General features: G+C 39.9%; 1 protein-coding gene across 1 annotated transcript in view; it reads left to right on the top strand.

Annotated features, from left to right (window-relative positions):
- LOC129644164 (antigen WC1.1-like) overlaps window positions 1–24,642 on the top strand; it is a 69,205-nt gene that overhangs the window by 26,691 nt on the left and 17,872 nt on the right. The window contains exons 3-7 of the mRNA XM_055569629.1: window positions 3,549–3,857; window positions 3,948–4,265; window positions 11,830–11,922; window positions 12,025–12,339; window positions 13,400–13,714. Coding sequence (XP_055425604.1) covers window positions 3,549–3,857; window positions 3,948–4,265; window positions 11,830–11,922; window positions 12,025–12,339; window positions 13,400–13,714 — 1,350 coding nt within the window. The remainder of the gene's footprint in view (window positions 1–3,548; window positions 3,858–3,947; window positions 4,266–11,829; window positions 11,923–12,024; window positions 12,340–13,399; window positions 13,715–24,642) is intronic.

Raw genomic sequence — 24,642 nt, 5'->3', positions numbered from 1 at the left:
TAAAAATCTAGAGTAGAGTTTGGAATTTCAAAAATACAATGTTAAAGAAAAGAAGAAAGAAAAAAAACAAGGTCAAAAAATTATAAAATATATATATATTAAGTTTGCTGAAGAAGAAAAAAATAGGGTCTTTTTTTTTTTTAAAGTAATAGGTTATAAAGTGAAAATTATAGGAACAATAGAGGACTTAAAAAAATTTTTTTAATTAAAAAAATAGTAAAAATATATCTAGGACTTTCTCTAGTTTTGTTGTGAGTATTGCGGGTTCAGTTCATTTTTGGCTAGTTCCTTTGTCTGACTTATATTTCTCAAGGTCTATAGGCCCCTTCCTATGTAGTCCATAGTAACCACAGGGTTTTAATCTATGGCCTTAGCTTCCCAGGCGTTTCCCTCTGTTATAACTTCTTCTGTTTGCCGCTGTCTTCAGTGTCTGGTTTCCGCCCTGACACAAAGGGGACGGTGGAGGACACTTTTTTTTTTTTTTTTTTAAGGCTCACTTGTTCAGTCGCGCTGAGGGGAGGTAGGGAGGGATGCTGCAAACAAATAACACTGGCGTGTGCTCGCAGTGCCTCAGCCACACTGGGTCTGCCCCCGCTCATGGCGCGTGTAGCCTCCCTGCCCACACTGCTTGGGCTCTAGGTTGTTCCGCTGGGAACAATCCGAAGCCAGCCCTGGGCTGCATGTACCTCCCAGGTCCAAGCCGCTCAGGTTCAGGCACTCGGGTAGTCCTCAGAGGCGCAGACTCAGTTGGGCCTGCGTTTTGTGCTCTTCCCAAGTCCAAGCAGCTCAGGTGATGAGGTGTTTGGCGAGCACCAATGCTGCAACTTATCGCCTACCAGCCACTCAGTTATCTGGGTGTAAAACCGGCACACCTTCTCAGGCAGATGTTGACCATCCAGACCCCCAAGAAGTTTTAGTTAGCAAAGAAGCCTGCTTACAGTTTTATAGATAATGTCTCTCTGGGGCTGCGATTGCCCCCTTCCGGATCTGGCTGCCTGTCACCGGAGGGGGAAGGTCTGCAGCCGGCTATCTCTGTTCAGTCCTTTGTTCCGTGTGTGGGCCTGGCGGTGTCTTAGGTTAGGGCTGGCTTTTTGCGTGGTAGATATCCCACAGTCTGGTTTGCTAGCCCAAACTATCTCGCTCAGATAGCACTCAGGGCGTTCAGGCCAGACTCTTACTCTAAGTGATGCAGCCCATGCCGCGGCTCCCTGCCCAGCCCTCGCTTGCTAATGGCGTGTGCAGGCGTCTGCGCTGCTTCTCCGCTGGGGGAGTTACCGTAGGGCTCACAATCTGTGAGTTTTAATTGTTTATTTATTTTTTCTCTCTGTTATGTTGCCCTCTGTGCTTCCAAAGCTCAGCGCAGATTCGGCAGTGAGAAGGTTTCCTGGTGTTTGGAAACTTCTCCTTTTTAAGACTCCCTTCCCGGGACGGAACTCCATCCCTCCCTCTTTTGTCTCTTTTTTTGTCTTTTATATTTTTTCCTACCTCCTTTCGAAGAGTTGGGTTGCTTTTCTGGGTGCCTGATGTCCTCTGCCGGCATTCAGAAGTTGTTTTGTGGAATTTACTCGACGTTTAAATGCTCTTTTGATGAATTTGTGGGGGAGAAAGTGTTCTCCCCATCCTACTCCTCCGCCAACTTGGCTCCTCCCTCTTTTCAGTTCAGTTATTGTATTTTTGAGTTTCAGCAATTCTGTCTGGTTTCTTCTTGTGTTTTCTGTTTTTTAGTATATGTGCTGCTGAAGTGAGCACTGTGTTTTCTATTTTTTAATTAAACTTTGCCATTTGTTCATGTACTTTTCCAGATGGTGTTCAGTTGTCTGTTTCTGTTCTATTGTAGCCATTGAGTTTGAACCAATTATTTTGAATTTTTTCTCAAGCAGTTCATAAATCTTTATTTCTTCAAAGTAGTTGCTGGAGTTTTATTGGTTTCCTTAAGTGGCATCTTATTTTGCAGATTCTTCATGATCTGTGTAGTCTTGCATTGGTGAGTGTGCATTTGAAGGAGCAGACACTTCTTCCAGAATTTCAACAAATAAAGATTTGTTGAAATCTGATTTCAACCAATAAAGATCTACTGCCTTGTCCTTGAACTGATAGGACTGCCCTTGGTCTTGTGGTCCAGCAAAGCTGGAGTCAGGTTATGTGGCTTCTTCTGGGGCTGCTGTTGTGTCTCTGGTCAGTGGCCCTGTTGGCAGGTACATGGATGAGTGTTGCTTCCTCTGGGTGCTGAGGTGGGCAGGATTGCTTCCCTAGTGTAGTAGAGTGAGACTGAGCCTAGGTTGCAGGGTGCACTAGAATCTGCACTCATACTCATGTCCACAGTTGACAGTCCTGTTGTCAGGGATGCCAAATGGTGTGACTCCTTCTGGATGTCTGGGCAGACAGGACTGCCCAGGACCATGGTGGTGCAGGGTTGGTGCCACATCAGGGAGCAGTTTCTGAGTCAGTTCTGTCTGAAGTTGGCAGGCATGTTGCTGGGGGCACACTGTTTCTGTGGGAGAATGAGGGTTGGGGACCCTCCTTTTTTTATCATCTCACTGATGTCAGATATGAATACAGAATTAGCATGATGATAGAATTAAAATCAATTAATATCACTCTTTATGGTTCTTTATGATTTCTGTTTCAGAAGAAAAGTCTGTAGTAGGAACTCTTTGGCAAATTCACTGTTTTATAAATTTCCATTCAGAACTCATTCTCTCCCAGGTTTGTTGACAAATACCAAGTTTTCAAGAGAAATGTCTAAGACTATTCCTTCTCTCTCCTGTGACTTTCTGAGCTTACTTAAGAGAACAGACTCATCTTTTTTCCCATTTAGGTAATCTAAGAAATTCTTGGAATATTTTGTCATCAAAAATTATCAGAAAAATAAAATTTGGTACATTAAAAGTGAATTAGTTATTATGTCAGTATTTCTTCTCTTGAGCCATTATCTGTCTACAGGTTGGCATGCACTAATGGATCCAGCCTATATGATTTTCTCTACACCACGCCACTTGAGGAGCGGCACATGGGAGAAAAAACTGATTATATTAGTAGCAGAAAGTCTCAGAAAAGCTTTCTAACTTTGTCCAGACGATAGATCTCTACACTCTCAGCCATTTTGCTCTGGTTTGATTCTGTTCTTCATGTATCTATACTCAACTTTGAGTGCCACACATTACACATTATTTTCTTGGGCTCTGTAGATCCCAGGCTCCTAAATGAGAAACTTCTCTAACCAAAATAAAATATATGTACTTGGCATTCAACCAGACAGATGATCTGTCTTGGTCCCTGTAGTTTTCTGGACCTCAGATAAGGAATTCACATTTCTAACCAACCTCAAAGTATACCTTGCTGGGATCCAGTCATTCAAAACTCACCCTGCTTCTGGGTTTCTCTTTAGAAACTTGGTCATGAAAATGCAACTCTGACACTAACTGTTAAATTCTCAGTTCGTGCTCAGCTCCTGGAAAGTTTTCACACCATTGCCTGTGGCATATTGTTTTCAATTTGCAAGCAAGGAAAATGAATGCTCACTGTATTTGTCGTTATTTTTATCTTAGGATCTGTGCGTCTGTTTGGAGGGGATAGACCCTGCTCAGGGCGTGTAGAAGTACATTCTGGAAAAGCCTGGATCCCACTATCTGATGGGAATTTCACACTCCCCACTGCCCAGGTCATCTGTGCAGAGCTGGGATGCGGCAAGGTTGCATCTGTCCTGAAACACATGCCCTTCAGAGAGTCTGATGGCCAGGTCTGGGCTGAGGAGTTCAGGTGTGAGGGGGAGGAGCCTGAGCTCCGGGTCTGCCCCAGAGTGCCCTGTCCAGGGGGCACGTGTCACCACAGTGGAGCTGCTCAGGTTGCCTGTTCAGGTGAGATGTAGATCAGGACTAACCTCCCTGCACTCTTGTTGGGGTAAGAAAATCATGAGATTTTGCTGAAATCCTGTCTTCTTCTACCAGCATACTCAGAAATCCGGCTCATGACAAACGGCTCCTCTCAGTGTGAGGGGCAGGTGGAGATGAACATTTCTGGACGATGGAGAGTGCTCTGTGCCTCCCACTGGAGTCTGGCCAATGCCAATGTTGTCTGTCGTCAGCTTGGCTGTGGAGTTGCCATCTCCACCCCCAGAGGACCACACTTGGTGGGCAGAGATGACCAGATCTCAACAGTCCGATTTCACTGTTTGGGGGCTGAGTCTTTCCTGTGGAGTTGCCCTGTGACTTCCCTGGGTGGTTCTGACTGTTCTCATGGCAACACGGCTTCTGTGATCTGCTCAGGTAAGAGAGAGGGAAGGGCTGTTGGTACTCAGGATGCTCCTGGAGTGATATGTCTCCAAGGGCAGGGAGGGAGGGAAAACTGACTTCAAACGTTAGATATTTCATGACGAAATATGGGTTTTGTCATTATTCATTCATGTTTCAAATCAGGGCAAGAAGCATAAAGGAGAATACATATTTTAAGTAAACATAGCTATATAACTATAATCATAGTGAACAATATATAATCAAAAAGGGTATACCTCAGTCAGGGATTTTTCCTCACTGAACCATGTGAGAATTTCTATGCCCATCAGTTTCCTTTACCCGATAACCTCAGCATGTATTTCTTAAGACATCATTCAAAATCAGGAAATTTCAATTGCACACATTATTAACAATTTTGAAATACATCTGAACTTGAAATTGTTTTGTTTTGAAGTTATAGTAGAAAGGTTTAACTACAAATTCAGTATTTTTAATAAATCAGAATTATTCAGATTTTCTATTCATCCATATGTCATTTCAAATGGAACTATTCAAAGAATTTCTCTACTTCAGCTAATTGTGTAAAAGTCTTGGCAAAGAGGGAGTGATGTCAGCATCATGGTGGTTTGCTTCCTTCCTATTTGCTTCTCTTTTTAACAACTAATTAACCATACATCCATGATTAAAAGTGCCTCTGTGAAAGTTGTGGGATCCATAACTTATATCAAAGGACCAGGAAGATGGTCACTCACCTGGGCATCCAGTAATAGGCGGGTAGACAGTGGTACAGACTGGAGCCAGCAGGAGCTAGTGAAGCTGTCCCAGCCCCCTGGGCCATGGTCAGGGAAAACATGGAGAAACATGGTGAGTGCTCATTTGGTCAGATACCTATAGAAATTGTTAGAAGTTCAAGATTCCTGAAGGGAGAGTTCATTACTCTGTTGGAGCCAAAAAAGTTAAGTTTGAATTATTGGGGAGGATTAAAGGATTTTGCCAGTGCTGCTCCTTACCCCAAGGTGACACAGCATAAATTTGAACTAGCTGGTGGGGCCTCTCTCATGGGTGAAAAGGAAAGCAATGAGCTAGTGCCCACTTGATATTGCTGGGGAAACCAATTTCTTTCCAGAAGCACCCAGAGTTCTAGGGCTGAACCTCCATGACTGAGCCGAGAGAGGAAATATGAAAGATCATTAAAAATGTCAAAGAGTGTAAAAGGGATGCAATTCCTGCGACTACACTCAGGGCTTCAGCAGGAAGCCCATCCATAAGCCTCTAGGAGAATGTCACCCAAAGATCTCTCTCCCTGGGCCTGTAGGTACTCCAAGTCCCTGAGGGTACTAAATCTTTAGAAAATCATCTTTACTACCACCCTTCTGACAGCTGCTTTTGTGTGTTTCCAAGTGTGGAGATGAAAGCAAACTCCAGTAAATGGAGTGATCTTAAAAAACAGACTAGGGTCTATGGGCAGGGAGGTAACCACAGGCTTGAGCTGTAGCTCAACATTCTGCAAAACAGAAGAGAGCTTTTCAGCAGCCTGTTGAGTTTTACGGACCAAAGAAGACATAAAAGCTTAAGATATTTTCTATAAGATGAAGCAAGGAATGTAGAGTGAGTCTATATAAGGTCAGGGAAGAGTATATACCACCTGAAGGTAATCAGTAAAAATTTAATGTGGTGTCTGCTACATCTAAGGCAAAAGCAGCAAAGCAAAATTTCAAGGAACTTGAAGAATTAAAGAAAGTAGTCATCACCAAAGAGTAACAGTAACTTTTCAAAACTGACAAAGACACATGTCAATGACATGGATCTTTGCAATCTAGCTTATAAAGAACCCAATTCAGCTGTTTTGAGGAAACTGAATGAGCTGTAAGAAAAGACAGAAAGGCAATTCAATGAAATAAGGGAAACAATAGATGAAAAAATAAGAAGTTTAATAAAGAGAAGTTATAAAAAGAACCAAACAGAAATTCTGGTGCTGAAGAGTTTAATGAATGAAATGGAGAAACATGCAGCAAAGAGCATATACGACAGAGTAGATCAAGTTAAAGATAGAATCAGTGGTTAAAAATGAGTAAAAAGGGAAGAATATATCCTATGTGACTTATGGGTCTATGTTAACATAAAAATGTCTAGGAGAAGAGAGGGAGAGGGTGGGGGAAATTGTATTTAAATGAATAATAGCTGTGAATTTTTCTAACTTGGGCAGAGGCTTGAAAATTCAAACTGATAAGACTAATAGGAAACCTTATAATCCTAATGCAAAAGACCTTTTCTCAGAAACATAATTCAACTGTAAAAACCAAAGACAAAGAATCATAAAAGTAGCAGAAAAAATATTGAATAAAGTGAAATAACTAAATGATTATTTAGCATACTGTTTAAAATTTGAAACTCTGCTGGTCACATGCAGGACCAGCTAGTTCACATTGCTTAGGGTTGATGTGATTGCTTAGATTGATGACTAACATATAGTTCATCCATGTACACAGACTGTCTTCACTAATGACCAATGAAGCATAAACCAAAATAAGTGGTACTTCTTTATACTAGCAAAATCTAGGGGGAAATTGGGAAGATTCCATTTATTATAGTATAAAAACTATTAAATATGTAGGAAGAAACTTAAAATATCTAAAGGGCTTACATTGAAAGTCACAGAGCATCTAAAAAAATAAAAATGTATACTATGTTCATGGATTAGAAAACTTAATAGGCTGTCAATTCTCTTCAATTAATATACAAAATAAATCTAATCCTAATAAAAAGCCAAGCAATATTTTTGTAGAACTTTACAAGCAAATTCTAAATATTTATTTAAATGTGAAAGAAGTGAAATGGACAAAACAATTTTGAAAAATAAGGGCCAAAAAGAACTTCAAGTTTCCTACTGCATATCCACAGCAACATGGCCATTGAATAAGAATAGCTAAATAGATCAACAGAACACAATAAAGTTTAGTAACAGACCCAAACCCATGTATGTGTTGAAATTGTACAAAGGCATAGAGATATTTCAAAGGGGAAAACATATTCTCTTCAAAAATGATCTGCTAATTGAATATCTTCATGGGAGGCGGGGATGAACCATGATCCTGATTTCACATCATAAGCACCATTCCCCCCAACCTCACCCTGAAGAAAAATCCCAGTCCATCAGGGTAGCTCAAATAAATGGTTATTCCCATATAACATTTAATTATAAAACTGGTAGAAGAAAACATAAGAAAAATTATTATGATTGTGGAGTAGGCAAACATTTCCTAAGTCAGATAAGACATTAACCATTAAAAAATGAGATGTGATTTTCTTTTTTTTTTTTTAATTATAAAATGTCTTTATTTCAATGACATAGTAACACTTCCGTTTGCCTCAAGTTTTGTTGAGGTTTTTGATCTTTTTTGCACTCAATTATACCTTGTAACAATAATACGAAGTCATGTAAAAAATGAGATGTGATTTTCATTAAAATTAAAACTTTTTGATTTTTGAAAAAAAATTAAGAAAATAAAATGGCATTCAACTGATAGGGAAAAATTAATTGCAATACATAGTGAAGAGGAACTAAAAAGCTTCTTGATCAAAGTGAAAGAGGAGAGTGAAAAAGTTGGCTTAAAGCTCAACATTCAGAAAACGAAGATCATGGCATCTGGTCCCATCACGTCATGGCAAATAGATGGGGAAACAGTGGAGACAGTGTCAGACTTTATTTTCTGGGGCTCCAAAATCACTGTAGATGGTGATTGCAGCCATGAAATTAAAAGACGCTTACTCCTTGGAAGGAAAGTTATGACCAACCTAGATAGCATATTCAAAAGCAGAAACATTACTTTGCCAACAGAGGTCCGTCTAGTCAAGGCTATGGTTTTTCCAGTAGTCATGTATGGATGTGAGAGTTGGACGGTGAAGAAAGCTGAGCACTGAAGAACTGATGCTTTTGAACTGTGGTGTTGGAGAAGACTCTTGAGAGTCCCTTGGACTGCAAGGAGATCCAACCAGTCCATTCTAAAGGAGATCAGTCCTGGGTGTTCTTTGGAAGGAATGATGCTTAAGCTGAAACTCCAGTACTTTGGCCACCTCATGTGAAGAGTTGACTCATTGGAAAAGACTCTGATGCTGGGAGGGATTGGGGGCAGGAGGAGAAGGGGACGACAGAGGATGAGATGGCTGGATGGCATCACTGACTCGATGGCCATGAGTTTGAGTGAGCTCCGGGAGTTGGTGTTGGACAGGGAGGCCTGACATGCTGCAGTTCATGGGGTTGCAAAGAGTCGGACACAACTGAGTGACTGAACTGAACTGATATCTAACAAAGGACTTGTAACAACAATAAGTGAAAAATTTATAACAGAAAAATAAGTAAAGAACTATCCAGTTTAAACATGGGCAAGATATTAAGAAAGACACTTTCCCAAAGATGATATATAAATGGCCAATAAGTAAATGAGAAGATACCAAATATCATTAGCTATTAAAGAAATTCAAATTAAAGTATGAGATATAAATTCACAAATTAGACTGGCTAGAATTAAGGAGACTGACAATTCCAAGTATGGAGAAGGTTATTGATCCACTAGAAATACATTGCTTATGATAAAGTAAGAGAAAACAGCTCTTAGCAACTCTATGTTACCCAAAATTTCTGTTACCCAAGAGGGATGAAAAGATATGTCCACAAAAATTTAGGCAGAAAAGTCAGACATGTTTATTTAAAGAGTAAGAAAGTACAAGCCACTCTAATTTTCTTTTTTTTTTAAATTTTATTTTATTTTTAAACTTTACAATATTGTATTAGTTTTGCCAAATATCAAAATGAATTCGCCACAGGTATACCTGTGTTCCCCATCCTGAACCCTCTTCCCTCCTCCCTCCCCATACCCTCCCTCTGGGTCGTCCCAGTGCACCAGCCCCAAGCATCCAGGATAGTGCATCAAACCTGGACTGGCGACTTGTGTCATACATGATATTATACATGTTTCAATGCCATTCTCCCAAATCTCCCCACCCTCTCCCTCTCCCGCAGAGTCCATAAGACTGTTCTATACATCAGTGTCTCTTTTGCTGTCTCGTACACAGGGTTATTGTTACCATCTTTCTAAATTCCATATGTATGCGTTAGTATACTGTATTGGTGTTTTTCTTTCTGGCTTACTTCACTCTGTATAATAGGCTCCAGTTTCATCCACCTCATTAGAACTGATTCAAATGTATTCTTCTTAATGGCTGAGTAATACTCCATTGTGTATATGTACCACAGCTTTCTTATCCATTCATCTGCTGATGGGCATCTAGGTTGCTTCCATGTTCTAATTTTCTTTAATGAAAGAAAGGAAAATTTTCTTTGGCATAGTCAAACAATGTAAGACTTTAACAATAGAAAGAATAAGCTACTCATAAATCCAACTACACAGAAAATCTCAAAGCATGCTAAATGAAAGAAGCCATCTAAAAGGGATTCCATATTGTATGATTTTATTAAATTCTTAAAAAATTCAACTAATCTATTATGATAAAAGATAGATCAGTATTTGCCTGGATCTGGGTTTGTGGGGCTTTTATTGGTTGTAAGAGGCACATAGGAACTTTGCAAATAATCCTATATATTCTGAATTTTAACTGTGGTAATGGTTATGCTGGCATAGGCAATTGTGAAACTTATGAAAACATACTCAAAATATGTGTATTTTAATGCATGAAAATTATACCTCACTACAGAAGGTTTTGGAGAAGGAAATGGCAACCCACTCCAGTATTCTTGCCTGGGAAATTCCATGGATAGAGGAGACTGATGGGCTACAGCCCTTGAGGCTGCAAAAGAGTGAAACATGACTTAGCCACAAAACAAATAACAGGAGATTTTACTATTTGTCTTTTGTTTTTAGCTTAATTCCATTTTAGTAAAACACACACACACACACACACACACACACACACACAAACATATTTTTAAATATTTTACCCTTTGAAAAATTTTTGGATCTCACTTTTTGTATAATGTATGATCAGCCTTGGAAAATGACCTGTAAGTGCTTAGAATAAGGTGTATTCTCTAGTTTTGAGAGGTATGTTTGTTAAATCACCCCACTCAAATATTCTAAATATTTAGTGACTGGCTTTGCTTGTTTTGCTCTATAGTTACTGAGACTGAAAAAAGGTGTTTCCGTTTACTGTTGCCAGGTAACAAAGTACTTCAAAATCTAGTCACTTACAGCAACCATTTTATTTTGCATAAATATCAACATATATTTTTCTTTCAGCCCCAATTGTATTTCCTCACTTCCTTTCAATCCTCATTGACAGCATTGCCCAAGCCCATCAGGCTTCTGCTAATAACCTCCTTCACCCCTTCTAGCTTCTGCCTGTTACTTTATTCCAAAAGCAATGCCATGTGTTTTAGGTGGCATCCCAAATTTGGGCCATTATGGATAAAGATGCTATACATATGCATATACAGGTTGTTCTGAAAACAAACACTTCAGTTGTCTTCAGTAAATACTTAAGCTAAGCTAAGTCGCTTCAGTCGTGTCCGACTCTGTGTGACCCCATAGACGGCAACCCACCAGGCTCCGCCGTCCCTGGGATTCTCCAGGCAAGAAGACTGGAGTGGGTTGCCATTTCCTTCTACAATGCAGGAAAGTGAAAAGTGAAAGTGAAGCCACTCAGTCGTGTCTGACTCTTTGCGACCCCATGGACTGCAGCCTACCAGGCTCCTCAGTCCATGGGAGTTTCCAGGCAAGAGTACTGGAGTAGGGTGCCATTGCCTTCTCCAGTAAATACTTAGTAGTGTGGTAATTATAAGTGTTTGATTACTATTGCTGCATAACCAAATTTCCAACAAAACTTACCATCCTAAAACCCCGTTTTACTTTTGCTCACGTTTTCCTCGAGTTTGGGAAGGAATTTGGGAAGTGCTCTGATTTGTATTGTCTTGGAGTCTCATCAGGTTGTAGTCCAGTATCAGCTGGGGCTGACATCATCTGAGGACACAACTGGGCTGGGGATCCAGGATGGTTCATGAGGACAAGCCTGGCAACTGGAAGGTCAGCTGGGTTGAACTGAGTGACCAGATACCTGCATATGACCGTCTCCACAGGATGAGAGTCTCAACAGAGCAGACTTGCCCTAAAAGCAAAAGTCCTCAGTGATTTCACAAGAGGCTGCATGCGTTTTCAGACCTAGTGCTGAAAGTCAAGCAACTTTACCTTAATTCCCTTCTGTTACTACAGAGTCGGGCATGACTGGGACGGCTTGGCATGCAGGCATGCATTGGAGAAGGAAATGGAAGCCCACTCCAGTATTCTTGCCTGGAGAATCCCAGGGACAGAGGGGCCTGGTGGGCTGCTTTCAGACACGACTGAAGTGACTTAGCAGCAGCAGCAGCATTATTACTTACTAGTAATTCACAAAGGTCAGCAGAACTTCAAGGGAAGGAGACACATTCACTTCTCAGTGAATGTAACAGCAAAGATTATGTGCTGCTGTTCAGTCGCTCAGTCGTGTCCAATTCTTTTCTATCCCCTGGACTGCAGCACGCCAGGCTTCTCTATCCTTCACTATTTCCCGGTAACTCATGTCCCTCTGATCGTTGCTATTTCTGCAGGAAACCAGACCCAGGTGCTGCCCCAGTGCAGCGACTCCCTTTCTGAACCAACAGGCTCTGCAGCCTCAGAGGACAGCGCCCCCTACTGCTCAGGTGAGGGTCCTACAGGACAGAAGACGCTTCTCATCCGCAGCCCCCCACCACTCCCACCCCTGCCTGGGTCACTGCCCCATTGTCCAATTTCTCTCTCCTCAGACAGCAGACAGCTCCGCCTGGTAGACGGGGGCGGTCCCTGCGCCGGAAGAGTGGAGATCCTTGACCAGGGCTCCTGGGGCACCATCTGTGATGACGGCTGGGACCTGGACGATGCCCACGTGGTGTGCAGGCAGCTGGGCTGTGGACAAGCCCTCAATGCCACGACGTCTGCTCACTTTGGGGCAGGATCAGGACCCATCTGGCTGGACGATCTGAACTGCACAGGAAAGGAGTCTCACGTGTGGAAGTGCCCTTCCCGGGGCTGGGGGCGGCACGACTGCAGACACAAGCAGGACGCGGGGGTCATCTGCTCAGGTGTGGGCTGCACACTGTCTGCAGGCAGGGGGAGGGGTGGGGCCCTGGAAGACAGGAGTCTGAGTCCTGAGGGATAGATGCTGAAAGGACCAGAGAAGAAGGCTTCCTCCCATGGAGCTTGTGTTTCCAGCAGACGTGAAGACTAAGTGCTTTTACTTCCTTTTGAAGCAGCTGAGAGTCTGGTCCTTTGTTCTCAGCAGTGTTTCCTGGTAGAGCCATTTCTTACGGTTTCCACATGAAAGCAGGGCTCTCCTTCACTTCCCTGTGGTAGTACAGTCTGGTGATCCTGTTGACGTTGGAATGAAAGCACAGATTTACTCTGTTCAGTTCTATACCCTAGGAGTCTGACAAGGGTCTCCGTAGACCAACACCCCAGTGTCCACAGGGCTGCGTTCTTCCTGGAGGCCCTGGGGAGAACTCATTTGCCAGTTTTTTCTGGTTCCTATGTGGCCTTATTCCTTGGCTTGGAGCCCATCTTCTTCTTCAGACAACATTCCCTCCCCTGACCATTCCTCAGTGTCTCATCTTCCTCTAACCACACTCAGGAAGAGTATTCCAATTTTAGGGATAATTAGATTGGGTTTATATGGGTAATTCATAATATTGCAGGTTAGTTTCACCATCCCAAGCTCCTAAGTTTCTTGTCTTAATAATGTCTATAAAATCCCTTTTGAAATATAAGGCAACATTCACAGGATTGAAAGACTGGAACATAGACATTTGTGGGTTCACTGTTCTGCCTGTTTCTCCACCACCCACATCCCTTTCATATGCTCTTTTACAGGTTTTATCAGGAAACAAGGCTCAGGGCCCTTCCCTGCAGGTGCCTATGTTGGTCTTTCTCTCTGTTCATATTCACTACATCATTGTGGTAGAAATAGAAAGACAGACATTAATGGACAAAGTCAAGTAAAAGGGAGACAGATTTCAGTCTTGTCACCTAGTGGGTATCTCCTCAGCTGGGTCAGGGGTGAGTGTTCACGATTTCTGGGAAAGAGCAAACCCCAGAGCACTGAGAGGAATGCTCACTGTGTCCTGTCTCCTCTCCTTTCAACCTTAGAGTTCCTGGCCCTCAGGATGGTGAGTGAGGACCAGCAGTGTGCTGGGTGGCTGGAAGTTTTCTACAATGGGACCTGGGGCAGTGTCTGCCGCAACCCCATGGAAGACATCACTGTGTCCGTGATCTGCAGACAGCTTGGCTGTGGGGAGAGTGGAACCCTCAACACTATTGTTGGTCTCAGAGAAGGTTCTAGACCCCAGTGGTTAGATGGAATTCGGTGTCGGAACACTGATACCTCTCTCTGGCAGTGTCCTTCTGACCCTTGGAATTACACTTCCTGCTCTCCCAAGGAGGAAGCCTATATCTCGTGTGAAGGTGACTTGCTGTCTGTTTCTCTGTGTCTGTCCCAACCCTGTAGGATGTCAGTAGTGAGATTTTATATTTTAAAATATCTAAGTGATGAGTTAAAGTTGGGTCCACAAAATGACGTTAGGATGGAGCTAATTTAATCCACATTTCAACCTTGTTATTTAGAGTTTTAATTTGGATATAATTCATAGAACATTGTATTAGTTTCAGGTGTTAAATGTAAAGCTTATATATTTCTGTATATTGGTAAATGATCACCACAATAAGTCTAGTAATATCCATCACCATGTATCATTACAATTCTTTGATTATGAGGAGAATTTTTCTTACCAACTTTCAAGTATATAATACAGATTCATTGTAGTCACCATGCTGGACATTACATCTTCATGGAATTCACTTTAGAATGGCAAGTTTGTACCTTAGACTAACTCCACTTGTTTTGCGCACATCAATCCACCTCTGGCAACCACCAAACTGTTCTCTGCATCTCTGAACCCCCTTTTATTTGTATTTAAGATTCCACATATAAATTAGATCATATGGTATTTATTTCACTTAGCATAATGCCCTCAAGGTTCATCCATGTTGCTACACATGGCAGGATTTTCTTCTTTTTGTTGGCTAGACATACATACATATCACCATTTATCCATCAGAGAAGACTTACATTGTTTGGCTATTGTAAATAATGCTGCAATGAACATTTGGTTGCACAGTTTTTTCAAGTTGGTATTTTGTTTCCTTCAGATAAATACCCAGAAGTGAAATTGATGAACCATATGACAGTTTTATTTTTAATTTTTGGAGAACATCAATACTGTTCTCCATAGGGGCTGCATCAACTCACATTCCCCCCTCCCCACCCTGCCCAGCTGTGCACAAGGTTTGCCTTCTCTCCGCGTTTTCACCAACTCCTGTTATTTCTTGTCTTTTGGATAAAAGCCATTCTAACAGATGTGAGATGTTACCCCATTATAGTTTGATTTGCATTTTTCTGATGACATAACCTTGTGCGCCTTTTCATGTACCTGTTGGCCCTCTTTATGTCTTCTTTGAAAAAAAAAAAAAGTCTATTCAGGTCTTCTGCCCGTTTTTTAATCAGATTGTTTGTTGGTTTGCTTTTGCTATTGAGATGTATGAATTCTTTAAGTATTTTGGATATTAACTCTTGTTAAAAATGTAATTTGCAAATACTTTCTCCAACTCCATAAATTACCTTTTCATTTTGTGACCTTTTCCCTTTGTTGTGCAGAGGTTTTTTAGTTTTCTGTAGTTTCAATGCTTATTTTTGCTCTTGTTGCTTTTATTTTGGCATCAAACCCAAAATATCCTCATTATGATTGATGTCAGGCTCTTTTCATCCTAATTTTTCTTCTAGGATTTTTTAAATAATTTTAAAAATTTATTTATTTTTGGCTGTGCTGGGTCTTTGTTGCTGCATGGGCTTTTCTCTAATTGCAGTGAGCAGGGGCTACTCTTCATTGCATTGCACAGGCTTCTTATTGCAGGGGCTTGTTTTGTTGAGGAGAACAGGCTGGAGGGCACCGAGCTTTAGTAGTTGTGGCACGTGGGCTCGATAGTTGCTGTTCCCGGGCTCTAAAGCACAGGCTCAACAGTTCTGGCGAATGGGCTGAGTTGCTCCGTGGCATCTGGGATCTTCCTGGATCAAGGATCACACTTGAGTCTCCTGCATTGGTTGGTGGATTCTTTACCACAGCCACAAGGGAAGTCCCTCTTCTAGGATTTTTATGGCTTCAGGACTTATGATCAAAGTCTTTAATCCATTTTGAGTTAATTTTGGGAATGGTGTAAGAGTTTTTCAGTTTCATTCTTTTGCATGTAACCGTCCAGCTTTCACAACACCATTTTTGAAGAGACAGTCCTTTCCCGATGCTATAATCTCTACTTTTTTGTCATAAATTAATTGACCACATATATTTGGATTTATTTCTGGGATCTCTATTCTGTTCCAGTGATTTTTGTGTCCATTTTTTATAGCAATACCATACTGTTTGATTAATACATCTTTGTAATATAGTTTGAAATCAGGAAGCACGACCCTTCTGTCATTCTGTCTCAAGATTTCTTTGGCTCTTCACTTTTTTTTTGTGGTTCCACACAAATTTCAGAATTCTTTGTTCCATATTTGTGAAAATTTTCATTGACATTTGGATAAGGATGGTAGTGAATCTGTAGGTTGCTTTGTGTAGTGTGATCATTTTAACAATATTAGGTCTTCCAATCCATGAGCACAGAATATCTTTCAATTTATTTGTGCCTTCTTTAATATCTTTCAAAATGTCTTAAAGTTTTCAATAGTGTCTCAGTTTTGACTCTTCCTTTCAGATTTGGATGTTCGTATTTTCTTTTGCTTGCTTGATGATTCTGACTAGAACTACCAAAACTATGTTGAATAAAAGTGATGAGAGTAGGCATTTTTGCCTTGTGTTCGATCTCAGAAGAAAAGCTTTCAGCTTTTTACAGTTGAGTAGGATGTTTTCTGAGGGTTTGTCATATGATATTTATTTTGTTGAAGTATAATCCCTTTATATCTACTTTGTAAAGACCTTTTGTATCATAAACAGCTGTTGAATTTTGTCAAATATTTGTTCTTCATGTGTTGAAAGGGTATGATTTTTGCCTTTATCTTATTTGGTGTATCACATTGATTAACTTGTGAATATTGAACCATCCTTGCATCCTTGTTGGTCTTGGTGTTATTATTATGGTTGTTTAGTCATTAGGTTGTGTCTGATACTTTGTGATCCAATGGACTATAGCTAGCTAGGCTCCTCTGTCTTAGATTTCCCAGGCAAGAATACTGGAGTGGGTTGTCCAGTATTCTCTTCATGTATTATTGAATTTGGTTTTCTAATATTTTGTTGAGGATTTTTGCATCTATATTTATTTGGGATGTCAGCCAGTATTTTCTTTTCTTGCAGTGTCCTTGTCTGGTTTTGGTATCAGGATAATCTCGGCCTCATAAAATGGCTTTGTAAGTGTTCCTTTCATCCTTTTTGGAAGACTTTGAGAAGGCTCCAGTGCCTCATACCATTACACTGGGAATTGGAATTTCAACAAAAAATGTTGGTGGGGTGACAAATAGTCAAACCGTAGCACCTTACTTCCTTCAACATTTCTCTCTCTCTTATCCCCCACCTTCCACACACACCCCATGCAGGTATACCTTGAATGATATGTTGGGCATTGCCTGAAATCTACAAATGAGAGAATGAGATAGATTAAAGTAAATGAGATAGCTATTTCAAAAGCAGAGATTTGTCCCTTTCCTTGCCTCTGTTTCTTCATTTCTTTGTCTTTTCATTCAAAGGCCAAAGTAGTGTTAAACTATTGGACCTTTATTTATGATATTTTTTCAACAATAAAGCACCATAAAATGGGTTGTGGTGAAATCTCTAACCCTGAAAGTGAGCAATCACCTCACAGAGGCCCTGCCATCATTTTTTCAGAGGTTCTCTGCATGAAGTGGGTAGCAAGTTTGGTAGGATGATGTGGAAAGAATATACAAGTTCTCATATTTTATGACAAGAAACATTTACACTTCCATTTTCTTGTGTTTTTTGAACTTACATGTATTTCTTTCACTTACAATTCTTTTGTGTCTTTTTTTGGTTAATTTTGCTTCCTCTAAATACAAATCTTTCTTAGAAAATTTATTTGAGTCTACTGCACACATTTCTGCCTTACTAGGTAGCTATTTGTTTTTTTTTCCCCCTGACTTTTACTATATATTCCCTTTTTAAAGAGTTTTCTCTCTTTACAGCAATCTTTGCTTGACCAATGTCATACTGAATAACACATAACAGTAGCTTAGAATTGATTTAATAATTGTCCATTGAAAATTGCATAAGTGGGGCTTCCTGGGTGGTCCAGTGGTTAAAAATCCACCTGTCAATGCAGAGGACATGGATCTGATCTCCCATCCAGGAAGTAGTAAAGAACCTGCCTGCCAGTGCAGAAGATATACGAGATGCAGGTTTGATCCCTGGGTCTGGAAGATCCTCTGGAGGAGGGCATGGGAACTCACTCCACTATTCTTGCCTGGAGAATCCCATTGGGTCACAAGAGTTGGACATGACTGAAGAAACAGCACACACCAGGAAGATTTCATATGCCATGGAAAAACTAAGCCTGTGCACCACAACTAGAGAAAGCCCACGTGCAGCACCAAGACCCAGTACAGCCAAAAATAAATTTAAGAAAAACTTTTTAAAAATCGTAAAAGTGGAAATTTGAATATAAATTAATTCTTTGCTTATGTACTAATTATTTTTTATATGCACCATTATCAGAAAACATTACTATTAATTTATATTTGCTTTACTATTTTGCTGATTACCATGAATTTAAAGAAATTCTATTTCACTGAATTTTATTCGTCTACACATTCATTCAATAAATATTTATCAAGCCGCATCATGGTATTTAGAAAAGCTTCTCCATGCATTCTTGTTGAACGGTGAATGTGCAATCACCATCCTAAAAGCAGAAACACGGGGTAAATAAGATATGCAAGGTCCTTGCTCTAGTGGAACCTTCATTCAGGGGTATATATGTGTGTGTATTTGTCGTGGAATGTGGACAAGATAAACAAGTAAATACTTAAAGGTATTTCAGATAAGATATCTTCCATCATCGTTTATATTTTTTCTCTAGAATGTTTAAAATTTCATTTATTTATAGGAACTCTCTACAAATTAACACCACTTACCGCTTTTCTTAAATATTTCTGAAAGTACCACATTTTTTGCATATGTCTTTAGGGTTGTGTATGTGGTGTGGTTATATGATCAAATATACTATGTTTTACTTTTATGAATTCTGCATTTAATGCAGTGTTTCAGATGCCATTTTCCATCTCAAAATAGCTTTTAATCAGATTATTTTCTTTGAGGATATAGGAGTTTTTTTTTTTTTGTTTGTTTGTTTTTACAAAAAATTATTTCTTTTTTTTTTAACTTTACAATATTGTATTGGTTTTGCCATATATCAAAATGAATCTGCCACAGGTATACATGTGTTCCCCATCCTGAATCCTCCTCCCCACTCCCTCCCCATACCATCCCTCTGGGTCGTCCCAGTGCACCAGCCCCAAGCATCATACTATTTTCTTCAAATAATTTTATAATTTGAGTAAAGAATATCTATAACCTTCAGTTCAGTTCAGTCACTCAGTTATGTCCGACTCTTTGTGACTCCATGAATTGCAGCACGCCAGGCCTCCCTGTCCATCACCAACTCCCGGAGTTCACTCAGACTCACGTCCATCAAGTCAGTGATGCCATCCAGCCATCTCATCCTCTGTCGGCCCCTCCTCCTCCTGCCCCCAATCCCTCCCAGCATCAGAGTCTTTTCCAATGAGTCAACTCTCCGCATGAGGTGGCCAAAGTACTGGAGTTTCAGCTTTAGCATCATTCCTTCCAAAGAAATCCCAGGGCTGATCTTCTTCAGAATGGACTGGTAGGATCTCCATGCAGTCCAAGGGATTCTCAAGAGTCTGCTCCAACACCAGAGTTCAAAAGCATCAATTCTTCGGCGCTCAGCCTTCTTCACAGTCCAACTCTCACATCCACACATGACCACAGGAAAAACCATAGCCTTGACTAGACGAACCTCTGTTGGCAAAGTAATGTCTCTGCTTTTGAATATGCTATCTAGGTTGGTCATAGCTTTCCTTCTAAGGAGCAAGTGTCTTTTAATTTCATGGCTGCAGTCACCATTTGCAGTAATTTTGGAGCCCCCAAAAATAAAGTCTGACACTGTTTCCACTGTTTCCCCATCTATTTCCCATGAAGTGATAGGACCAGATGCCATGATCTTCGTTTTCTGAATGTTGAGCTTTAAGCCAACTTTGTCACCCTCCTCTTTCACTTTAATCAAGAGGCTCTTTAGTTCCTCTTAACTTTCTGCCATAAGGGTGGTGTCATCTGCATATCTGAGGTGATTGATATTTCTCCCGGCAATCTTGATTCCAGCTTGTTTTTCTTCCAGTCCAACGTTTCTCATGATGTACTCTGCATATAAGTTAAATAAACAGGGTGACAATATACAGCCTTGACATACTCCTTTTCCTCTTTGGAACCAGTCTGTTGTTCTATGTCCAGTTCTAACTGTTTCTTCCTGATCTGCATACAGATTTCTCAAGAGGCAGATCAGGTGGTCTGGTATTCCCATCTCTTGAAGAATTTTCCACAGTTTATTGTGATCCACACAGTCAAAGGCTTTGGCATAGTCAATAAAGCAGAAATAGATGTTTTTCTGGAACTCTCTTGATTTTTCAATGATCCAGGAGATGTTGGCAATTTGATCTCTGGTTCCTCTGCCTTTTCTAAAACCAGCTTGTACATCAGGAAGTTCATGATTCATGTATTGCTGAAGCCTGGCTTGGAGAATTTTGAGCATTACTTTACTAGCATGTGAGATGAATCTATAACCTTACTGAATCTGAATTTATTTTATTGCATGTGATGTTGTAATATCATCAACATATACAAATTACATTTTAGATACCTGATAATTTAGTTCCTCACCAAATAAATATACATTATTTCATGATTTCATGGATATGACACCAAAAGAACAGGCAAAAATAGACAATTTGCAACATATATAAGGAAATCCTAAAACTCAAGTGCAAAACAACAACAAGAAAAAAGCATAATAACCCAATTAAAAAATTAACCAGAGACTTGAATGGACATTTCTCCAAAGAAGATATAGAATAGCCAATAGGTATAGGATAATATGCTCAACATTATTTGTCATCAGGGAAATGTAAATCAAAACCATGAGATATCATTTTACACCTCTCAAAATGGCTATTATTTAAAAAAAAAAAAAAGAATAAGTGTTGGCAAGGTTGTGGAAAAATTGAATATCTTCTGAGTATTTATCGACATTAGATATGTAAATTTAATCTCAATAAAACTATGACCAAAAATTTGTATGATTTATAGTGACATTTGTTCATTCTTGGTATTGTTAACTTCATTTTCTCTTTGTTCTCGTTAGTATTGCTCAGTGGTTATCAGTTTTCAAGGAGCCATGTTTGAAAGGTTTTCCTCTGCTTTCTCTATCATGCTTACCTTGGGCTTCCCTGGTGGCTCAGCAGTAAAGAATCCACTTGCAATGCAGGAGTCTGCCTGCAATGCAGGAGACCACCTGCAACGCAGGAGACGCAGGTTCAATCTCTGGGTTAGGAAGATCCTGTGGAGAAGGAAACGGCAACCCTCTCCAATATTCTTGCCTAAAATCCCATGGACAGAGGAGCCTGGTGGCCACAGCCCATGGGGTCGCAGGAGCAGGACTTGACTTAGGGGCTAAACCACCGTCACTACCACCATGCTTACCTTCTTTTCTAAAATTAATTTTTGTTCTTTTCTTTGTTAATCCCAACTTCCGTATCCTTTAAGCTTTATTTTCTCTTCCCCTAGTTTCTTAAATAGAAGCTTACATGTTTTTTCATTTTTAGCCTTTCTTCTTTTCTAAATCTAAAGTATAAATTTCCCTTAAGCACTACTTTAGTTGCATTAGAAGAATTTAGTTATATCATATCTTTGCAATCACTATTTCACAATATTTTCTAAGGTTTAAATTTATTCCCAGACCCAGGTACTGTTTCGGAAGGGTGTTGCTTAATTTCTCCAAATAAGGATGGCTAACCGTATTTTCTTATTAATTCTTAATTTAATTACACTGTGGTCAGAGTAAATACTCTGTATAGATTCAGTTATCTGAAGGTTTTTGTCCTACCATACGGTCATTTTTGATAAATGTTCCTAGTGCAATTACAATAATGTGAATTCTTTCATTATTGGGTGCATTGCTCTTTATATGTTATTTAGCTAAATGTGTTGATTGTGGTGTTTTACATCTACTATAGTCTTCCTTCTTTTTTGTATGCCTGGTCTGCATGGTATTGAAAAAGTTTTGTTAAAGTTCCCCCAGGTTGATTGTTATTTTATCTATTTCTTCTTTTCATTCTGTCAAGTATTATTCTGTATTTCAAAGCAAAGCTATGTTTCGATATCTTCCCTGGATTCTGATATCTGTAATATCTTTATTAAGGGCGTACCACTGTATAATCATGAAAATAACTTCTTTAACTAAATTAGCACATCTTCCCTTAAAATCTCCTTTCTGTGACCTTGCTATAGCCACTGCAGCTTTCTTATAGTTAGTATTCACATGTGTGCAGGCTTGCTAAGTCGTTTCAGTCATGTCCAACTCTTTGCTAAGGACTGTAGCCAGCCAGGCTCCTCTGTCCATGGGATTCTCCAGGCAAGAATACTGGAGTGGGTTGCCATGCCCTCCTCCAGGTGATCTTCCTGACCTAGGGATTGAACTCACATCTCATATGTCTCCTACATTGGCAGTCAGGTTCTTTACCACTAGCACCACCTGGGAAGCCTAGTATTCACATAATATATACATTTTCCTCCATCATTTTACTTTTGACCTTTCTTCGCTCTCATATAAAACGTGAGTATCTTGCAGGTAGCATTTACATGAATTTTGTTGGTTTATCAGTTAGTGCTGCTGCTGCTAAGTCACTTCAGTCATGTCCGACTCTGTGCGACCCCATAGACAGCGGCCCACCAGGCTCCCCCGTCCCTGGGATTCTCCAGGCAAGAACACTGGAGTGGGTTGCCATTTCCTTCTCCTTATCAGTTAGTAGAGTGGCTTTAATTTGAAGTATCTAATCCATTGTAATTAGATTGCAAATCCAATTACTGATATTGTTGGGTTAGTATCTACCATTTCCTTTTTTTTTTAAATTAAATTTATTTATTTTAATTAGAGGCTAATTACTTGACAATATTGTTTTTGGTTTTGCCATACATCAACATGAATCCACCACAGGTGTACACGTGTTCCCAATCCTGAACCCCCCTCCCACGTCCCTCGCCATATCATCCCTCTGGGTCATCCCAATACAGTATACCATTTCCTTTTAATTGACCCATGTGCTTCATGTTCCTTTTTCTCTCCTTTTTTTCTTTCTTTGGTATTAAAAAAATTTATTCCAGATTTTCCTTTGATTTTTTGCAGCTTTACTAGATGTGGAGGTTTTCATAGACTTCGATCCATTTAAAAAATTCTTAATTATTATATCTTCAAATATTACTTCTGCTGCACTGTCTCTGTTTCTCTTCTCCTCCTATTCCCCCTCTTTTTCCTTCTCATCCTTCTCTTTTTCCTCCTCATCTCTCAACTCTAGGGCTCCTCTAAGACACTAATTCTGTGTTCAGTTCTGTCTAAAATTCTTTTAAACCTATTCATTCAGTTCTTAATTCTAGATATTTTATTTTCAGTTGGCAACTGTTCCTTTGATTTTCTTATAGTTACAATTATTTGTTAACATTTTTCACCTACTGATTCTTTCCTTTCCCCTTTTCCCCTAAACACATTGTTCATAGTTAAAATCCTTATCCGCTAACTCCAGCATATCTAGCATGTGTGTCTCTGCCTTCTCTTACCTTCCTTTTTTCAATTTTTAAATTTGTCATGTCATCCATCTCTTTACATACCATGCAATTTTTAACTGAATGAGAAAAATGATGCATAAGAAAATATGATATCCCAGATATATTTTCTAACACCTGAAAGGATTCATATTCTGTTTTGTTAAGCAAGTGGGAGAAGGGGTTCAGACCACCCAGATGTCTAAATACTAGCTAGGGTTGAGCAGTAACAAGTCTGGGTTGCAGTATTTGTAGTAATCAGTCTACCTCTGATTTCTCTGCCCCTGTGTTATGGGCTTTTAGAGTTTATAATTGAAAACCTGAATGTTTTGGTAGCTCAGCAGTCAGGAGGATGAGGGAATATCCACTCTGTTTCCAAGGTGTTTGACACAGTTCTTTGGCCTCCTGCCATTGACAGCGTGTTTACTGGGCAGATATTTGAGGAGAAAACCTGCTATATGAGAGAGGCTCTCAAGTCTCCAATTTTGTCACTGCAGCACCAGGTAACCCCCAAATCATGCAGGCTTCTCTGTCCCACTTTGATCCATTAACCCAGGCAACAAATTGGGAAATTCCCATAGAGAAAGAGAAGCTTCAGATCCTTGGTTAACAATGAAATGATCTCCATTCTTTAGAATTTTAGCATGTTTAGTTCATATTGTGTCCACAAATGTCTAATATCTTCATTTTTTATCTAACGTTTTATAGCATTTAAAGTTGTATCCAGACCACTGGCCTGCTGTGAACCCCTCCATTGGAACCTTCTTCATGAAAGTACAAAATTCTAAATTTTATTCTCTACTTCATCATTTACTTAAAATGCAACACTGAATAGACATCATTTAACCTTTCTTTATATTGCTTTTTATGTATTAAAGAAGAACAATGCAGTGAGTCTGTCAGTATCGTTTGTTCAAATGCTTTCAGAGCAAGAATTTAACCTATTTCTGCTCTATGGTAAAGTTAGAAATGCATAATATTTTCCCCCTGGAGAACAAATAACCCCTAACTTTGAATAATAGCGATTCCTGACACAAAGTGCATGAAAAGATAATATTTACTTGAGAGAAGCAGCAGCATTCCAAGATTCCCAGTGGAATCTGGTCAATGTCAATCAATATCACCTGAGACATTTCTTATGCAAGGTTGCCCAATCCACTCAAAGAGATCACATTTTCTTAAAACAAAGTATCCAGATCTGGAGTCTGAAGCTTAGAGCCATCAGTGAAATATTCTGGGGCAAACCAAGACATCTCAAGGTCCATTTGTTTTTCAATTCTGCATGACTGTACCAAGGAGAATGATTCTAACGATAGAGGATTCATGGCTGCTACCTAGGGCTTCTGATGAGGCCGGTTCCTGACTCCATTTCCTTTAATCTAATCCCTTTAACTTTCAGGTCAAGGGCACCAACGCGTGTGTGGTTTATAAGGAATCCATTCAGCA

This window comes from Bubalus kerabau, chromosome 1 (genome assembly GCF_029407905.1).
Source record: "Bubalus kerabau isolate K-KA32 ecotype Philippines breed swamp buffalo chromosome 1, PCC_UOA_SB_1v2, whole genome shotgun sequence".
Lineage (NCBI taxonomy): Eukaryota > Metazoa > Chordata > Mammalia > Artiodactyla > Bovidae > Bubalus > Bubalus kerabau.
The sequence above is the reverse complement of the archived record's forward strand: the minus strand, read 5'-3'. Positions and strand labels throughout refer to the sequence as shown.